Genomic DNA, 17,092 nt, shown 5'->3' on the forward strand with positions numbered 1-17,092 from the left:
CTAGTGAGATATGCAAAACCTCCTGATGACTTCTCAGAAAGAGTCTATGTCTAAGCTGTTCTTTTTCAGGTGTGAGAGCTCAAGGGTAAGTAGCAGCTAAATCAGTGTGACTACTCATAGGTGCCTATACATTAGTAACTTATATTCTGCTAAGTAACTTTATTTCCTCAGTATCTGTTACCCTATCTATTCTATCTTCACATGCTAAAACACTACCAATCATTTAAGACACATCTCAATAGTCACCTCTTTCATAATCACAAGAGACATTCCTTGCAACTGGTTTATTACCTGTACGCAACCTAGACTGCCTTCAGGCCTTTGCATACATTTGCATTACTCTCCCTAAAAGCCCATTCTTCCTTTGCTAACATCCTGGCATGCTACACATACCTCATGACCCAGTTCAAACAACCCCACCTCTGCCCTAGGAAGAAACTACTTCTTTTATAGCACTAAGCATATTGGTCATAATTATTAGATAAGCTTACCTCACTATAAACTCCTTAGGACAGGAACTGCATTATACTCATATTCATCTTTGTTCACTTATTCAAAAAGTTTGCCAAAGTGGGCATTACATTAAATTCTTTCTCCCCAAATATGTTAAACTTTGGAAATACAAGCAGGCAGAATAAGTTATTGAGTATTACTCTTATGAAAGACAAAACCCAGAACAGACAGGGGATTAATTTCTGACTCAACAACTACAGAATTTTGTGTAGGTAGCAAATACATGTTTCCTCCTTGAGATTCAATTTCTTCTTCTAAAAAGTGATGGGAGAACCACTGTATTTACTAAATCACTACACTAGATCATGTACCAGAAACTCTAAGTTACATCCCTGAAGGCTCAGAACGACCCTATTATATTGCTAGTCTTTAATAGATGGTACAGTCTCACAAAATTGAAATAACTCACACAAGTGGGTGAGTAAGGATTCAAAGTGTGACTAAAAAGTTCATCTACTTTATACTGCCCTATCCCACAGGTGAACCAGATTATCTACTGTAGGTGAAATTCCAGTATTATATGATTCTCAGAGCTTATAATAGATACCATTTATTGAGCAGAAGCACTGATTTAAACAATAAAGGATTTTCAAAATATAAATAGTAGTAAATTAAATTTAGGAAAGGAGTTTCTAATCCCAAACATTTGGGAAAAACTACTAAATGAACAACAACAACAACAACAAAAAGTAAACAATGTATAAAGGATTAAGTGCCCTTAACAAAGCTCCCTCTGAATAAAACTGAAACATGAAGAAAAAAAAAAAAAACACCTTGTAAACACAGTGAAATGGCACAAAGTAAGGAATCCAAATGCAAAGAATAAAGTGAAGGCAAGAATACCAGGAGGTAGGCTAGCAACAAAACCCCTAATCCATCAGATGATTTCTTAACTTTAGAGAAAAGACCTTCCATTTTGATGGCTGTAGGATAAGAGAGAAAGAGAATAAAACAGAAAATCCACCAGAGATGGGGAACCGATAGGAGACTTAACTCATCCTAAAAACCTATACCCTCACTGTAAGGATTGTGAGCAAGGTTTAAACTCATCCAGCAGAAGACAGCAAGAAAAATTGCTTAGCACTGAGAGAATTTTGGGAGTATGGGGTATACACGGAGGAGGTGGGGAGGCGGGAGCAATGGAAGAAAAAAGCTTTTCCCCTGAGAAATAATCTTTTATTCAAGTCTATAATTTTAATTCATAATATCTTAAGTGCAAAAGCCTCTAAAACCTTGTTGCAAGAATGCAACTTTAAACCAAACGTCTAAAGAATTTCCACACCTAAAGTTCAAGACACATGAACTTAAGTACAAAAAATCCCCCCCAAAAACCCCAAAACAAAACCCAAAAAACCCCAACAATAACAAAACCCAATCACAAGCACAAATAAGACATGATGAGCAATAATGGACAAAAAAGACAGCAGAATTATATCTGCAAATATTTCAATATATTGGAAATATCAGAAAATATAACGCTGTAATAAAAAATTTAAAAGAAACTTGAAAATGAGCCAGAGATTATAAATGCAACCAAGCAGGTTAAGAACTGACAAGTATCCAAAATAAAAATCCCCCTCAAGTGCAATCCCTCCTCACTGACAGGCTAGCAAGCAATGAGTAACAAGAAATAACAATCTATATTTCGAAGAGGGATAAGAACATGGGAGATATATCCTGTCTAAAACACAAGGGCAGAAAGAAGGACTAAAACTGAGAGCAGAGCAGGAACACTTAGAAAAATCTTCCCCCAAAACAGTCCGACCCCAAACTACAAAGCAACACTAGAGGAATTTGAAACCCCACTGGTGCAATGAAGATAACCATAACAAAAAAATCCAAACCTGGCTCAACTCTAGCAGAAGAAGAGGTGTGTTCATCTCCAGGCCTAAACGCTATCTACCCTTTGTCCTACACAGAATATCTAGCATTAAATCCAAAATAATGATTCACATAAAAATTTTAAAAGGTTAAAAGAAAAAAAACACTGCCAAGCGACAAAGGAATCAACACAGCAGCCACTGAAAATTAAGAGATGATCCAGATGCTGGAAATATCAGAGAATGTAAATTAACTGTAATTAATATGGTAAAGGATCAGTGGAAAAAGTGGACAATATGAATAGACAGAGAGTTTAAGCAAACACAAAGAAAACATTAGAGTAAAATGAAAATGTTAGAAACAAACACATGGTACTGAAGATGAAGAATGCCTTTGATAAGCTCATCAGTAGACTTCATGCAACTGATTTAAGAATCAATGAGCTTAAACATAGGCCAACAGAAATTATCCAAAATGAGAGAGAAGAGTAAAAAAAGAAAAATGAAGGAATTAAATGGTATATGAAGATGTAACTAAAAATAAAATTAGTGAATTGGGAAATACAGTAAGCAGCACAAAGTGAGGATGAGATGAAAAATAAGAAATCTTAAGAAATACAGAGAATAGGTTGAAAATATTGAACATCTACTTAAACTAAGCTCAAGATGGTGACAGCAGTAGAAAGAGGAACGAAGACAACGTCCAGAGAGAAAATGACTGAGAATTTTTTATTTAAAAAAAAAAAAGCCAACAAATCCAAAGCAGGATAATTAAAAACCGCAACTACAAATTTACACAGAAAACAAAACATAAGACTTTCAGTGCAGCCAGAAGGAAAACACAGATCAGCTAATAAAGGAAGAGCAACTAAATAAATGATTTCTGTATAGCACAGGGAACTATATATTCAGTATCTTATAATAACCTTTAATGAAAAGAATATGAAAACAAATATATGTATGTATATGCATAACTGGAACGTTGTGCTGTACACCAGAAATTGACACACTGTAATTAACTGTACTTCAATTTAAAAAAAATGACTTCTCAAAAACAATGCATGCTAGAAAACAGAATGTACTGACTGCTGAGGGGGAGGAGAGGGAACGATTTTTTTCCTAAAATTGTATTCACAGAAAAACAATCCTTAAGAATAAAGTGAAATAAAGTTATTTTCAGGGAAAAAAAACAGAAATAAACAAGACATCCAGCTTAGATGTTTACCAACAAAACCCCTTTATTAAAGAATGTTTTAAAGGGTATGCCTCACATTTAACACAAATGTTCCTGTAACTAAGGTCTCAATGTAAGAAAGAATTAAAAGCAGGGAGAGTATAGCTCAAGTGGTAGAGTACATGCTTAGTATGCCTGAGGTCTTGGGTTCAATCCTCAATATTGCCTCTAAAAATAAATAAATAAATAAAATAAACCTGATGTCCTCCTCCCCCTTCAATAAAAAGAATTAAAAGCAAAGAAATGCTAAATACATGGTTGAATCTCCACAAATAATGATTGCATAAAACAATACAATAAGGCAAAATTTGTGGGATAAAAAAGTAGAACTAAAATACTGGACAACAGCAATTACATTTGGATACAGTCAACAGTATTAAACTTTTATAAGCTTTGTTACTTATTAACTTCAGTTATTTTTAAGTAGACTTATCAGAAGAGCTGGCCCTAACAGCCGAAACAATCTTGAAAAAGAACATAGCTGGGGGAATCATGCTCCCTGACTTCAGACTATACTACAAAGCTGCAGTAATCAAAACAGTATGGTGCTGGCACAACAACAAACACAGAGATCAACAGAACAGGATAGAAATTCCAGAAATAATCTCACACACTTATGGTCAATTAATCTATGACTAAGGAGGCAAGAATATACAATGGAGAAAAGACAGTCTCTTCAATAAGTGGTGCTGGAAAAACTGGACAGCTATATGTAAAAGAATGAAATCAGAACATTCTCAAATACCATGTATAAAAATAAACTCAAAATGGATTAAAGACTTAAATGTAAAACCAGATACTATAAAACTCCTAGAGGAAGACATAAGCAGAACACTCGCAGACACAAATCACAGCAATACATTTTTTAAACCAACTTCTGGAGTAATGGAAATGAAAGCAAAAATAAACAAATGGGATCTAATTAAACTTAAAAGCTTTTGCACAGCTAAGGATACCATCAACAAAATGAAAAGACAACCTACAAAATGGGAGAAAATATTTGCAAATGATGCAGCTGAAAAGGGATTATTTCCAAAATATACAAACAGCTCATACACTTTAATATCAAACACACAAGCAATCCAATCCAAAAATGGTCAGAAGACCTAAACAAGCAATTCTCCAATGAAGACACACAAATGGTCAATAGGCACATGAAGAAATGTTTAGCACTGCTAATTGTCAGAGAAATGCAGATCAAAACTACAATGAGACATCACCCCACACCAGCCAGGATGGCCATCACTGAAAAACCTACAAATGATAGATGCTGGAAAGAGTGTGGAGAAAAGGGAACTCTTCTACACTGTTGGTAGGAGTGTAGATTGGTGCAGCCACTATGGAAGACAGCATGGAGGTTCCTTAAAAAACTGAAAGTAGACAGAACATGTGACCCATCAATTCCACTCCTGGGCCTAAACCCAGAGTAAAAATAAAATTCAAAAAGACACATGCACCCCAATGTTCACAGCAGCACTATTTACAGTAGCCAAGAAAGGGAAACAACCCAAATGTTCATCAACAGATGACTGGATAAAGAAGATGTGGTACATATTTACAGTGGAACACTACCAAGTCATAAACAAGAATAAAATAATGCCATTTGCAGCAACATGGATGACCCTGAAGATCATCATTCTAAGTGTAGTGTTCCAGGATAGAGAAAGAAAAATGCCGTACGACATCACTTATATGTGGAATCTAAAAAATTAAATTAAATTAAAAAAATAAGGACACAAATGAACTACTTATTATTTATAACTTAGATGACTGAATTCTTGAATGTATGTAAGCACAACTGACTGTCCTTTATGATTTGATTACCGCATTCTGTTGATTCCCATTTTGTGGTTGGCTTTATTCCTTTGATAACTATGTAAGTTTAAAAAGCTAAAGCTCTAATCTGTTCTTAGAAACAATGGCAGTACACATATGTACACTTAAAAAAAAGATTTTATATGGGCAACAATTTTCAGTTCTCCTGAATATATACTTAGGAGTGGAACTGACGGGTCATATGGTAATTCTATTTTTAACTGTTTGAAGAACTGTCGAACAGTTCTCCAAAATGGCTGCATCATTTTATATACCTCCAGCAATGTATGAGGACTTTACTTTCTCTACACCCTTGCCACACTGTTACTGTCCACCTATCTTATTATTTCCCTTTTACTATCTGTTGGGAAAAGACAAACTTCCTTGGGCCTCTTGTGCTTCTACATATTTTGCTGGGTTTGTCAAGAAGGCGAAGTCCTAACCACTCATTAACTGGGTCATTTCTCAGAGCTGTGTTTATAGCAAGCAATCTTGAAGGATGAAGTCATGTTTCCTACCAGAAAAAGAGCAGGCCTGCTTACAGCCTTTCATCTTTACAACATTAAGGCTTAAATTGCTCAGCAAGAAAGGTTTAAGGTGAATTTCACACATTTCGATATGTCATCTTCATTCAGTTCAAAATATTTTCTCATTTTTATAATGATTCCATTGTGTGTGTGTGTACGCACACACACATGTGCACATGCGCAAGTGTGTGTATACATACCACATCTTCTTTATCCATTCTTCTGTAAATGAGTATTTAGGCTGTTTCTGTCTTGGCTATTGCAAATAGTGCTGCTATTAACACTAGGGGGTATGTATCTCATTGAACTAGAGTTTTTGTCTTCTTCAGATGTATGCCCAAGAGTGGAATTGCTGGAATATATGGTAACTCTATTTTACATCCATATATTCTAAATGCTCATTATAATTTCTTTTACTGAGGTTTTCTCAGTTATTGCTCAAATGGATAAAATATCCTCTAGTAGATATCTTAAAAAAATAGCTCAAGGGTATATAAATCCCTAAATTCTTATACACTGAAAACTGTTTCTCCACAATTGTGATACGAAAGAGTATGGCTGAATATAAAATCCTTGGTTCATACTTTCTTTCTTTGAGTTTTCTTTTCTTTTTTTTTTTTTTTAAGTGCTGCTCCACTGTTGCCTTGCTTTGGTTGTCTCAGTGCATTTTTAAATGTTTGAACCAGTGCAATTCTTTCACCTTTGGAAGTTATGTGATGTTTTCACTTGGAAGCATGAGGCTTTTATTATCTTTGAAATCTTACAGTTTTTCTAGGAAATGTCTTAGAGATGATCTTTTTGGGCTAATTTCGCCAGGATTCAGTGGAGTCTTTTAATGTGCAGATGCAAATCATTTACAATTTCTGAAGGACTTTCTTCGAATATAGCTTTAAATATTAGTTCTTTTTCACTGATTTTTCTTTCTTGGGACCCTAGAATTATGAATACAATTTCTCTGTTGCCTGTCTTTAATTTCCACTATTTTCTCTGACACTTTTTTCCAGCTTTGAGACTGACATACAACACTGTGTAAGTTTAAAGTGTACCACAGTATTGATATATTTACATATTACAAAATGATTACCACCCACGACTTTAGCTAACACCTCCATCACATCACAATAATTATCACCTCATTTTTTTGTAGTGAGGTTTAAGACCTCCTCTCTTAGCAACTTTCAAGTAAGTAACACAGAATCTCTGAGGCTTTTACTTCATTATTTGTGTCACTTTCATTCACTTGATTCTTCTCCTGCCTCTCTTCAATGCATCTTATTAAATTTTCATTTGAGTCTATTCTCCCTAGGGCACCTTATAATTTGTTTCTAAATAATTTTTTTGTTTTCCACTTCTTTACTAAGTTCATATTCTTTTTACTCTTTTTTTTTTATCATTTTCTTTTCTTGGGTTTTTGAATTTCTGCTTCTACACTTTCCTTTTTTATTATCTTCAATTGCTTGATTGAGAATGTTTAATTCAGTCTGGATGTGACCACAGTTTTCATCTACATGGTTGTTTTTCTGGGGTGAGGAGGAATCAGTTGACATGTAGTAATTCTCATTTTCTTATATTTTATAATAGCTATATATGGATTTATCAAGCCTCCCTTTTTACCATTTTGTGGTATTAGGATGTCTTACAAGATTCCCAGTTTACAGCACTTCTTTTGTCAAATACTTTGAAGTCCAGATATTTTAGAATACTTTTTTTTGTTTTGCTAGTGGGAGAAGGGGTTTTAAGACTCTGATTCTGTATTCATTTTGTCTTGCAGGAAACTAAAACTTAACCATGTGCTTCTTCTTCACGACTTAAAGGCCAAAAGGAGATTGTTTCTCTTTTAACTTTTGTCTTAACCCTGAAGCTATGTCTTTGGAAGACTATTTCTGCAAATAGCTCGTAATTTTAAATAACTTCTCTGTAGTCCCTGTTCTGATCTACCATACATACACAGACACACATATTTAATTTTAAACTTAGTGTGAAGTTAGTGTTTCTGGCAGTGCAGGTCAACCTTAGGTCTATTTGCTACCTTTCTTTTTCTGTATTTTCTATGGATCTGTTTGGTTGGCCTTTGGTCACCACAAAACCTTGCTGAAGGCTGGGAGTAGAGATGGCGTATGAGAGAGAACATGCTGGGAACTGGTTTCTTTCTTTTTATTTACAATTATTTTCAAGTTTGAGCATCCACTGTCTTCAAGTTATGCTGCGAGCATAGTTTGTGTATAGATTTCATATACTCTCTTTGTAGTTTTGCACTGTTTTTAGGGGCAAGATTGGGAGACAGGTAGTTAAGTGGTTATCGTTGTCTCCAGCTGCCCAGAAAAAGTGAGATTTAAAAGTTTAATTAAACAATGAACTTATAAAACTGTATTAAGTGATACAGGTTTTAAAAGTTCAATAATCTTGTCATGCGGAAGGTCTTTCTAATAAGCATGACCCCAAACCAAAACATCCTAAGAGGAAAAAAAAAAAACCAATAGATTAAAAAAAATTATTACTGACACAAAATTCACTTTACATATAAAATGAAAAAATAGTAAACAGCTTCTTATGAACAAAAGGGCTCATTTACCCAGTAATAAAAAGTTCTCTCTTATAAACAAAAGGGCTCATTTATCTAGTAATAAAAAGTTCTAATGAACAAATAAAGAATAATCTAAGCGGAAAAATTGGCAAGAGATATAAATAATAAGAAAAATAAATTCCTCATAAAGCATATGAGAATATGCACATTTAAAACAAGATTTCCTTAAAACATGTCAGAGTAAGATGATTAACCTAACTGGTTATCAGGAAGGTATTCAGAAACAGGCATTCCCAATCACCAGTGCAGTTACTCAAATTAGTATAAATACATACAAAGTAAAACCAATTGACAGAACTTACCAAAATAGTAAACATATTACTTATAAATATAAGTATACTTTGATCAAGCATTTTTATGAATTCTGAATTATTTTACCTAAAAAATACACTGAGGTATCCAAGATCTGTACTGATACGAAAATGTTCAGTACAATTTTGTAGTTCAAAGGATACAGTAATAATGAAAAACTACAAAAAAAAAAAATTAAGAATCATCAATATGGTGGAATGAAAATAAAATCCTTCAGAAATTTCAAGTAAAAATCTTAAGTTATTTGGATTATTTTCTCCTGTAACTCATAAAGCGTTTTTAAGTATGCTAATCATCAATACAATAGTTTTGGAATTAAAAGATTACCAATCATAAATACATATACTTGACGTGGATTTTTTGTGTGTGATTTAAAATTTTTTATATACACATATTCTCCTTTTTGAAACATTTGGGTATAAATTGAAGAGATAGTAATTCCTGACTCTAAAATATGCCAACATGTACTTCCTAAAGACAAAGACTTTGTCTTACATAAATACCAGTACAATGATCAAAATCAGAAATTTCCGTATTAGCTAATCCATAGTCTATGTTCAAATTTTATCAATTATGCCAACATCATCATTTATAGCTATGCTCTTCTCCTGCCTCCAAAATTTAATGCAATATCAAGCATTATATTTAGTTATAACTCTTTTTCTCCTGTAATATGGAACAGTTCCACAGTGTTTCTGTGATGTCTCTTGACTTTGGGATATCTAAAGATAGGCCAGTCAATGTGTAGAATGTCTTCTATTTGGCTTGTCATTTCTTAATGATTAGTTTCAGGCATTCATTTCTGGCAGGAATATATCTCAGAGATGATGTTTTGTGCTCCTCAGTACATCATATCTGGAGTACTATGATATCAGTTTGTGCCTATATTGACGGTGGTAGCCATGATTTTTGTTATAGTCGTATCCACTATGTTTCCCATCAGAAATTTGGTAATCTTTCCCTTCATAAGTGATTTGTGGGGATATACCATGGGACTATGTAAGCATTCTGTTTCTCAGTAAACATTAGTCACAAGTTTAAGCATTCATTAGTTATCTTCTAACTTAATCACTCCTTCTGGACTTCAGAGTTGACATGTGGCTGTCAGGAAGAACTTTCCCTTTTCATTCATTCATATTACTAGGACTTATAAATTCTTATCTTATACAGGAGGGGTATCATCAGTTCCTAAACATTTTTATTTGGAGTCTCAAATTGTCCCAGACTTGGCCAATGGGAGTCTCTTCAACCTGGCTCCTCTGTCCCTCTGCAAGGTCCCTATAATTCTCTGAATATTTCCTTACTTTTTAAGGTGAGTGATGGAAATGTTTTATATTTTGATAGAGAGGTATGTTACAAGGAGCATACATTTATAAAATATCAACAAATTGTACATTTAAAATATGGCTAATACAGTAAATATCAACTTAAGTGTATTTTACTACAATATAACAAAACAAACAAACAAAAAAAACAACGTACATCTGACCCTCGAAGAAGGTCGGGGCTTAATCCACATATAACTTATAGTCCACCCCTCGCATCCATGGTTCAACCAACCACAGACTGTGTAGTACTGTAGTATTTGCTACTGAAAAATATCTGCATATAAGTGGACTAAGCAGTTCAAACCTATGTTGTTCAAGGGTATATGAGAACACTGCAGTAAAAGCACTATTCTTTGCCCATGAAGTATGAGAAATATAAAATACTTCAACTAATAAATAAATGAGAAAACAGTATTGCCCGAGACAGTTTTCTTGCCATGTCCCTCAATGCATTTATTTAAAAACGAGTTCTGAGGCCTGAAGAGATATGCCATGTGTACCAACACTTAATGATAAAACAATGCAAACACTGAACAAACTTGAATTCAAGCAACATTTACCAAATACTTACTATGAAGGGAGCGCTACGTAATATTACAGAAGACACAAATAGAGTAAGACATAGTCTTTGCCTTTTAGGAGCTTAAAATCCACTTGTTTACATGAAATTTAGGATACAGAGTTCATGATAACATACATGACCCAGTTCAGGGAAAAGAAAACAGTAAGTACTTTTTTTTCCTGCCCAAAGAAGATGTCAACCTGACTTTGACATCATGCAAGGAAAAGTGGTTGTTTTAAGTCCCGATATTAAAATACTTCATTAAGAATTTCATCTTACTTCTCAACAGTTTAAATCTAATCATACATGAGATGCTATCAGGACAAAGAATCCATTGAGTATCCGGTATTTCCAAGTACAGTCATTTGAGACCAAGGTAAAAAGGGAGTGTGTTCTGGATTCTTCTGGTGCTACGGAAAAAAAAAAGAAGTCCTATTTTCTAAAGTTATATCAACCACCTAGCTTTCTTAGAAATAAGTAAAGAATTATTCCTTAAACATACTCTTAAAGTAAAATTATTCAGAACTAAACCATTTCTTAGTTGGATATAATTGTGTCTCTTTTTTTCATTTCTCTCCCTCAAGTACAGGGCATGGAATATGAATGATCTAAGATTATTAACTAATTTGAATAGGAAAATCAGAGTTTTCTTTCAAAATTCTTATTTAAAATTTCTGGTAGAAACAGTAAAAGAAATTACTAAATTTGCAACATTTTATATATAACTACATCGTGTTTCAAATTCTCTAAAGCATCAGAAAAAAATTTAAAGTAGAAGAAAATACATTAAACTTGATATACGGTTTGATGCTACTTAGTTAAGTATTTAAAAAGTCATAGTAATGGAACCTCCTTGAATGTTTAAAAGCCTACTAAGTTTAAAGTTGAAACTAAAGCATATCAAAAAACAATTCAGCATTCTTTAAAGTTCTTACCACAATCATTTCTGAAGGCTCTAATACAAGACAATCACATCCTCTTTTTCCTCCAAACTGCTTACCAAAACTATAAAAACAGAAAAATAATTTCTTTAGCACAGGTTATAAATAAAATACATCAACGTACGAAAAAAAAATGAACCCCCAAAATCTAGATGTTAACCAAGAAATTCTGATCCTATCACTTACATTAATAAGATTTTCTTAAAACAACAGTTTTCCTTTTACTTGCCCAGATATAAGTGGTTTCAATACAGCTGTATGACAATTATTTTTCAAATTCTGCCTTTAACCAGTCTCTAAAATTGATTATAAAAGATATCTGCCCAACCTCAAATTTTGAACATCTATCAATATGTGTTGAATTAAAGTAAAATCACACCTAATAAAGAGTGAAGCCACAATTATGGAATATTTTATAAAAGTAAATATTCTGAAAGTGGTATTAGATAACAGGTATTTTTAAAACTTAAAAAATATTTACATTTGAATATATTTTTAAACTGCAGTAAAATACAGAAGTGATTTGTTTTGTAAAAATAGTGTTGGAGCCATTCACTAGCTCTTTGGAAAAAACTAAAACTGCAGCAGTACCAAAGGAAAATTTGAACATTTTTATGTCATCCAGGAGAAAGATCTCTGAGCAAATCAAAAAAGAAAGCACTTTTTCATGTAGGAAAACAATGATGTTCTCATTTTGAAAGATAAAATGGATTTTTAAAAAGGTGGGGGAACAGAAAAATACTTAATTTTATTAGAGACAAAAGATTAACATACTTAATATGCACAGTGCACATGAAAAATTATGAATGCAATCTAAAATGTTACAAAATGAAAATTAAGTACCATGGCCAATTATAAAATACACAAATAAAGTATTATTACAAAAATAATCAAATATAAAAACCCCAATATTGCCAGCAAAATATAAAATACGAAAAAATAAACTAAATAAAGAAATAAGAAACTCATTTATAAAAGACAACAATACAATTTTATTGACAGGTTCTTTATAAAAGAAGCGACATAGCACACACTTTCATGAAAAAGCTCAATATTATAAAAAAGTCAATTATTTATAAAGTATAAGGTTATAGTAAAATCCTACTCAGAATCCAACAAAATTACTTCTAAACATAACAAAAAAATCACTTCCATTTTTTCTTAAGCAGGAGACTATTTTTTGGTTTTATTTCTCTAAAGAAATTCTTACCTCTTCTAATACACAGAACAATTAAAAGGAAACTTGTGAAAGTTTGCTTTCACTCAAGATGAAATAACTAGGACTAGATTTAATCTCCTACCTGAAAGAACTGAAAAATCACACAACACATATTAAACAGCAGTTTCAAGACACTGGAAAGCAAGCAACACAGTGATGTGATCCCTAAGAGGTGGAACCAAAAAACTAAGATGATCGCTACAATATCTCAATTTTACTACCTACAGGCAATCTCTAAGCCGCAATGCAAGAAAAGAGAAGCCTAAGAGACCCGGCAAATCTCAACTGAAGAGACAGAAGTTTTGGGGTATGGGTGATGGGGGAGAGATCTTTAAAATTTATAGGGCAGGTTATGTGAAAGAAGAGAGCAGCAGAGTGAGAGGAAGAGAGACAGAGAAACAGGAATGTGCATGAGAGCGCATGCATGAGTGCACATATGTGCTCTGGTGATCTTCGGGTGAACACTATGAACACAAGAGAAAAAACCAACTACAAGCCAGAGTGGAAAGACCATGTTAGACACAGAACACTGGGAGGGATTTTCAGATACATATTTCACTTGTAATGTGATAAATTAGCCCTACACTAAGGAAGTGCTGGACTTGCTTAAACAAATATTAAAAACTCAAGTGAATAAACAGATTCCAATAAGCTAATATGCATGTCAGAAGAAAGCCTAAGGGTACACTAAAGACATACAACGAAAGCTGGATCCCAGCAACATAAAAGTTGCATGTCTTGAACCCCAATGTACACAGAAGCATCACATACAATAGCCAAGACATGGAAGCAACCTAAATGTCCATCGACATGTGTACTGGATAAAGAAGCTATGGTATATTTATATAATGGAATACTATTCAGCCATAAAAAATCATTTGCAGCAACACAAAGGGATGTGGAGAATGTCACTGTAAATGAAGTAAGCCATAAACAGAAAGAAAACTACCATATGATATCATTCATATGTGGAATCTAAAGAAGAAAAAAGAATATACTAATGAACTTGTGTACAAAAGAGAAAAAGATTAGGAGACACAGTGAACAATCTTAGTTTTAGAGGAAAGGGGATGGGGAAGATATAAATCTGGGAGTATGAGATTTGCAAATATTAACTACTATACACAAAAATAGATTAAAAAACAAATTTCTTCTGTATGGTATACAGAACTATATTCAATATCTTGTAATAACCTCTAATGAAAAAGAACATGAAAACAACTATAAGTATATATATGTTTGACTGGAACATTATGTTGTATACCAGAAACTGACATGTTGTAACTGACTATAATTTACTAAAAAACCAAACCAAACAAGAAACCAAAAAACTATACAGAGATACATAAATAAATAAATAAATAAATAAATAAATAAATAAATAAATAAATAAAAGTTCCATGTCCAATGTCCAGTAAAACAAAAACAAAAAACAAGTATGCAAAAAGCTAAATAACGATCCAGAACCAAGGGAAAAACCAATGAATAAGAACAGACCAAGAACTGTCAACAGTAAAGGAATCAACAGACGAACACAGAAACAGCCATATGCTCTGTATGTTCAAGAAAGTAGAGATAAATATGAACATAATAGAGAAACAGAAGCTATTAAAAAAAACTAAAGACCTAGTGGGGGTCTCCCCCTCTCCAATGGAGAGGGAAACTGAAAGGCTCGGATCTGTACAGAATAGCCCTTGACCAACAGAACTAAGTTAAATGGGCACAGAGGGTCTCCGCAATTTCCAGCCCTAGAGGCAAAGCAGCAGGAGTGGGACAAGACACGCTGCCCGAGGGCAGAGGACTGGGGCAGGCTGCAAAGAGGAAACCCCAAGGGGAATGCAGGGTGCTGTGAGCCAAGGCTGGGAGGGCATACAGAACAGAACAACCTGGGTCCTCCATAAAATATGGGGAAAGAAAAAAAAAAAAAAAGCAACAGGGCTGGTGTGCCCTGAGGGGAAGGGTGCCATAGCATCTATCTCCAGAAACCCCAGAAAAAAGTTCTCAGAAGAGATGCGGGGCTCAGCCACAGCCACCATATCCACCAGTGTTTAGCATCCAGGCGGGGGCCGGGCAGAAACCTGAACCCATACCTAGGGGCTTAGCAGCCTCAAAGGCGAGACTTGTTTACAGCCCCAAACAGATAGGTTCGTTCTGCCCTGGTGCCTCTGAGAACTTGTGCTTCTAAGACAAAGGAACAAGGAGCTGAGTTCTGGCACAGGCAGGAGCTGTTCCGCCATCTTCCTCAAGCCTGCCTATGGAGCGCAGACCCGAGGTGCAGCAAGGAGCTGCACAGAGCAGGGGAGCAACCAGAGCCAGAAGGGGGGGTGACCTGCCCACCTACCAAGCAGGAGTGCAGCACCTGACTGCAGTGTTGGAAGGGGGCACGATCTGCTTGCCAACCGGCATTGGGAGCAGCACAGACGAGGGGCGCCACCAGAGGGCCTCTGGAAGCAGTGAGCTAAGTTCACACAGCAGGGAAAGGACAGGAGCCACAACAACCACAAAACAAAAAGGAGGTCCCATTCAATAACAAGGGCAGGCTCTATCAGGTCAATGGCCACACTCCTAACCAAAGTAAAATAAGACGTGACAACCAGCCATACTTAAGAAAGACCTCTCGAGAAAATCATTAAGAGTGCAGAGTCTCCACAGGAGCACATCCACTTTTTTCCTTCATTTTTTCTCTGTTCTATTTTCTTTTACTTTTTTAAATTTTTACTTTTTAAACAATTCTACATGTCTCTATGTTTAATCCCTTTAAAATTTGCCTTTTAAGATATTTTCATTATTTATTAAAATTCACCTCAATTTCATTTTTATTTGTCTTGGTTTTGTTCTCCTCTTATTGATTATACTCAGTTTTCAAATATTTTTCTTTCTTTTTTCCTCTTTTAAGGTTATTAAAATACATCTAAACTTGACTTTTATTTTGCTTCAACTTGTTCTTCTGTTACTGATTATACCCTGTTTTCAAATCTTTTTTTCTCTAATTTAAAATTCTCTCTTTTTTTTTAGTTTTATTTCCACTACACTTTACATAGATAAATAAATAAACTCCTTAAGGACCACAGTAGATAACTGATATTCCGTAAGACACAGGGCCAGAGAGATATGCGCAAGATGAAGAAGCAGAGGAACCACTCCCAAGTAAAGAACAAGAGAAATCCCCTGGAAGAACGATCAATGAAACAGACATCGATAGTCTACTAGATCAAGATTTCAAAAAAGGAGTGATCAAAGTACTGAAGGAACTAAAAGAGATTCTGTTTAGAGACAGGTGTCAAAAACGAGATTTAAGCTACAAAGAGGAGCCAATTAAAATTGGAAAACTCATTTGCTGAGATGAGAGCTGACCTAAAGGCTGTACAAACCAAGCTAGATAATGCAGAGGAATGAATAAGTGACCTAGGAGACAGAACAGCACAAAGCACCCAATCAGAACAGTGGAGAGATAAACAAATAAAAAACAATGAAAACAATACAAGGGACCTATGGGATAATATAAAGCATGCCAATCTATGCATAATAGGGGTTCCAGAAGGGGAAGAAAAAGTAAAGGGAATTGAAAAGGTATTTGAAGAAATCATGACTGAAAACTTCCCAAACCTAAAGAAGGAATCAGATATCCAAACACAGGAAGAACCCAAACAGACCCACACCAAGACATATTATAATCAGGATGGCCACGATTAAGGAGAAAGAAATGTTCCTAGAGGCAGCAAGAGAAAAACAAAGAGTGAGTTACGATGGAATCCCCATAAGGCTCTCAGCTGATTTCTCTACACAAACATTACAGGCCAGAAGGGAGTGGCAAGATATATTCAAAGTCCTGAATGAAAAAAAGATGCAGCCTAGGATACTCTATCCAGCAAGGCTATCCTTTAGAATAGAAGGAGAGAGAAAGAATTTCACAGACAAGCAAGAACTAAGAGTTTAGCAACACTAAACCTATGCTAAAAGAAATACTGACAGGTCTACTCTAAATAGAAAAGAAGCAGGATGCTACAAAAATGAGAAATCATAACTGGAAAGGTGATAACTACCATGAATTCCAAATAGAATAAACACAAAATTGTAAAAGAAGACATCTAAATCATTAAAGAGTGGGACGAGGGAAGCAAGGAAAGCCACTGTGGAAAACAGTATGGAGATTCCTCAAGAGTAGGAACAGACTTACCATGTGACCCAGGAATCCCGCTCCTGGGCATATATCCAGAAGGAACCCTACTACAAAATG

General features: G+C 34.6%; 1 protein-coding gene across 6 annotated transcripts in view; it reads right to left on the minus strand.

Moving 5' to 3' along the window:
* The window catches only part of RAPGEF6 (Rap guanine nucleotide exchange factor 6), a 197,864-nt gene that overhangs the window by 131,741 nt on the left and 49,031 nt on the right, over positions 1-17,092 (minus strand). For all 6 annotated transcript variants that reach the window (XR_001365932.2, XM_032476649.1, XM_006184094.3 and 3 more), the window contains one exon: positions 11,631-11,700. Coding sequence is in view for 5 of the 6 variants with exons in the window: in XM_032476649.1 (XP_032332540.1) it covers positions 11,631-11,700 (70 nt within the window). In the remaining variant the exon portion in view is untranslated. The remainder of the gene's footprint in view (positions 1-11,630; positions 11,701-17,092) is intronic.

The sequence above is a fragment of the Camelus ferus genome, chromosome 3, assembly GCF_009834535.1.
Source record: "Camelus ferus isolate YT-003-E chromosome 3, BCGSAC_Cfer_1.0, whole genome shotgun sequence".
Taxonomy (NCBI): domain Eukaryota; kingdom Metazoa; phylum Chordata; class Mammalia; order Artiodactyla; family Camelidae; genus Camelus; species Camelus ferus.